General features: G+C 42.6%; 1 protein-coding gene across 1 annotated transcript; it reads right to left on the bottom strand.

The window, feature by feature from the left end:
- Window positions 1–594: 594 nt before the first annotated feature.
- On the bottom strand, window positions 595–1,875 carry LOC116834530 (interleukin-17F-like; the record flags this gene model as incomplete). The annotated part of the gene is made up of 2 exons (XM_032796703.1): window positions 595–832; window positions 1,622–1,875. Coding segments are annotated over 2 exons (492 nt in total), but the record flags the coding sequence as incomplete, so codon positions are not given.
- Between the last annotated feature and the right edge of the window lie 499 nt (window positions 1,876–2,374).

Raw genomic sequence — 2,374 nt, forward strand, 5'->3', positions numbered from 1 at the left:
GTATACCATTTCACCACTGTTTTCCTGGGGGTTTACATAGATAGTTAAATTACTGCAAATTTGTTTTTATGTTCCATATCCATTTGCAGAAAAAGAAAGAAAACTACATTTTTGCTTTTTTAAAAGTCTTGTGCTGTTACAAATATAATAATTTACTTTTATGATCACTTAAAAAAGCCTCTGAATTTTAGAGTCAGATTCAGGTTGATTTTCCCGAGGCTTTCATTGACTCTAGAGCTGGTCAAAATGGTTTGAATTTTGAAATAAAAAACAACAAACAAATGGGGTAAAAGGTTGATATCAAATTATGAAAGTTTTCACCCTTTTATCTCCCACTTATGGATCTGGTTGAATTTTGAAATTCAGAATTTCAAAATCTGGGGGAAATTTTTTTAAAAAATTGTGTATTTCTCCCCTCTTTTTTGGCCAGCTGTCTTTGAATCTGGCTATGGATTATGGCCTGGCCCAATTTCAGTGAAATCAGTGGAAAGACTCCAATTCTTTTCAGTGGGAGTTGGATCAGGCCATTTGTTAAATCTGAGGCCCATGGCTGGTTCTCCATGGAGTTTCCTTCTTCTGATCTTCTGGCTTCTCTTACTGCAGGTAGTGGATGATGGGCCTGGCACAGGTACAGCCCACAGTGACCAGCTGTTTCTCCAGCCGGTAAGCGTGCTGGCAGCCTCTTTGCTCCCGTTGGAGAACAAGGATCTCGTGTTGGATGGGGATGGAGTTCATGCTGTAGTCCTCCTGTCCGGTGGAGTCCACACAGCTGTAATGGCGGCACTTGGCCTGAGCGATCACTTGGGGGAACCGGTTGGGATCTTCATTAATGCTGTGAAGCAAGACACAAAGAGAATGAATTGGTCAAAGTGGAAGACTGGCCACTGCCCTGAATCAGCATGGCTTTCTCCTCAGCTAATTCCTGCTCATCACCCAACCACAGTTTGCAAATGCCTCCTTGAGATGCACCTTATCCCATGACTCATAGAGTCAGCTTGTGCTGGGTCAAAGTCTGAGCTCCTGCAATGCTCAATGACTTCATGAGTCTGACTAGTTTCAGTGGGAGTTTTTGCCTGAATAAGGATTGGTTGCAATTGGATGAAGACTTCCAGTATTAGGCCCAACTGTTTGCAAAGCCTAGTGTCCTGTTAACATCAGTGGCAAAACTCCCATTGACTTAAATAGTGTAGGATTGAGCCCTTGGGGGTAATTTGCTGGACTTTCTGAGGCAGGATTTGCACTCAGGTGTCAGACCAGAAATGGCTCTGAAAAAAAGAGCAGTGGTAAAGCCTAAAGCTAATTAGTTTTCTATCCTTAGCGCTGAGTTGGACCATCTTTTTGTTCACTGTTTGTACAGTGTCTAGCACATGGAGTCTTAGTCCATGACTGGGGCTCCTAGGTGCTACCACAATACAAATAAGTAATAACAATGAATAAATATCCAGTTATCATTTTTTGGATTAGGAATCTGACCCTCATCACATGGACTGGCAGGTCAGAGTTAATGTTTCTGGATACAGCAGTGCACTGTGTTTTGTCCTGGGGACATTCCCTCTGGCTGCCCAAGCAGTGCTTTGGAAGAGCCCAGTGCACTTCCAGACAATGGCGACATGAACTGTACCTGTAATCCCAGGGAGACATAGACCGGTTACTGACGTCATGACCCATTTTGATAGCATGTTTTGTGCTGCTGATGCTTATGTCAACTTGCACACTTAGAGGGAATTTGAAATCTTTTCGGGGCAGGCAGTCATCACTCTTTTTCTCATCAGTGCCTCTCTCTATGTTGAATCCAGGCCGCACTGCCTTTCCATGGGCTGAATTCTTAGCCTGGAGCACCAGGATCAGCATTAGCAGCAGTGAATGGAACTGAAATAAGAAACACCACGATTAGTTAATGCAGAGCACAGAATGCAGGAAAGGGTTGTGTAGCTTCAACAAGTTATATCCTGAAATTCAACTCTTGGCTTAGAGGTCTCATGCACGCCTAACTTGGCTTGTGTGTGGTAGGTTGAGAGATAAACAAAGTTCTACTTCATTCACAGAAACCTTTGTGTCTAAAGAGAACCCATGGCAATTCTCATGATTTTTATGAGATGGATGCACTTATAAACATCTAACATATAAAAAAGTAAATTCCTAGGAAGATACACACCTTTGCAAAAATACAGCAGAGTGTGGGTTAGTGTTTAGGATTGGGAGCTAGGAATCCTCTTTCCAGGCCCAATCTCTGCTAGTGTAAATGAGAATAGCTCCAATAACATCTGTGAACTTTTGACCATTTACACAAGGAGAGAATTTGCCCCTCTGAATCCAGATTTTTTGCAGAGACAACTCGTCAATGGCTGAAGGTAGAGACATCAAACTTAGCTTG

The sequence above is a fragment of the Chelonoidis abingdonii genome, chromosome 3 (genome assembly GCF_003597395.2).
Source record: "Chelonoidis abingdonii isolate Lonesome George chromosome 3, CheloAbing_2.0, whole genome shotgun sequence".
NCBI classification, from domain to species: Eukaryota; Metazoa; Chordata; order Testudines; family Testudinidae; genus Chelonoidis; species Chelonoidis abingdonii.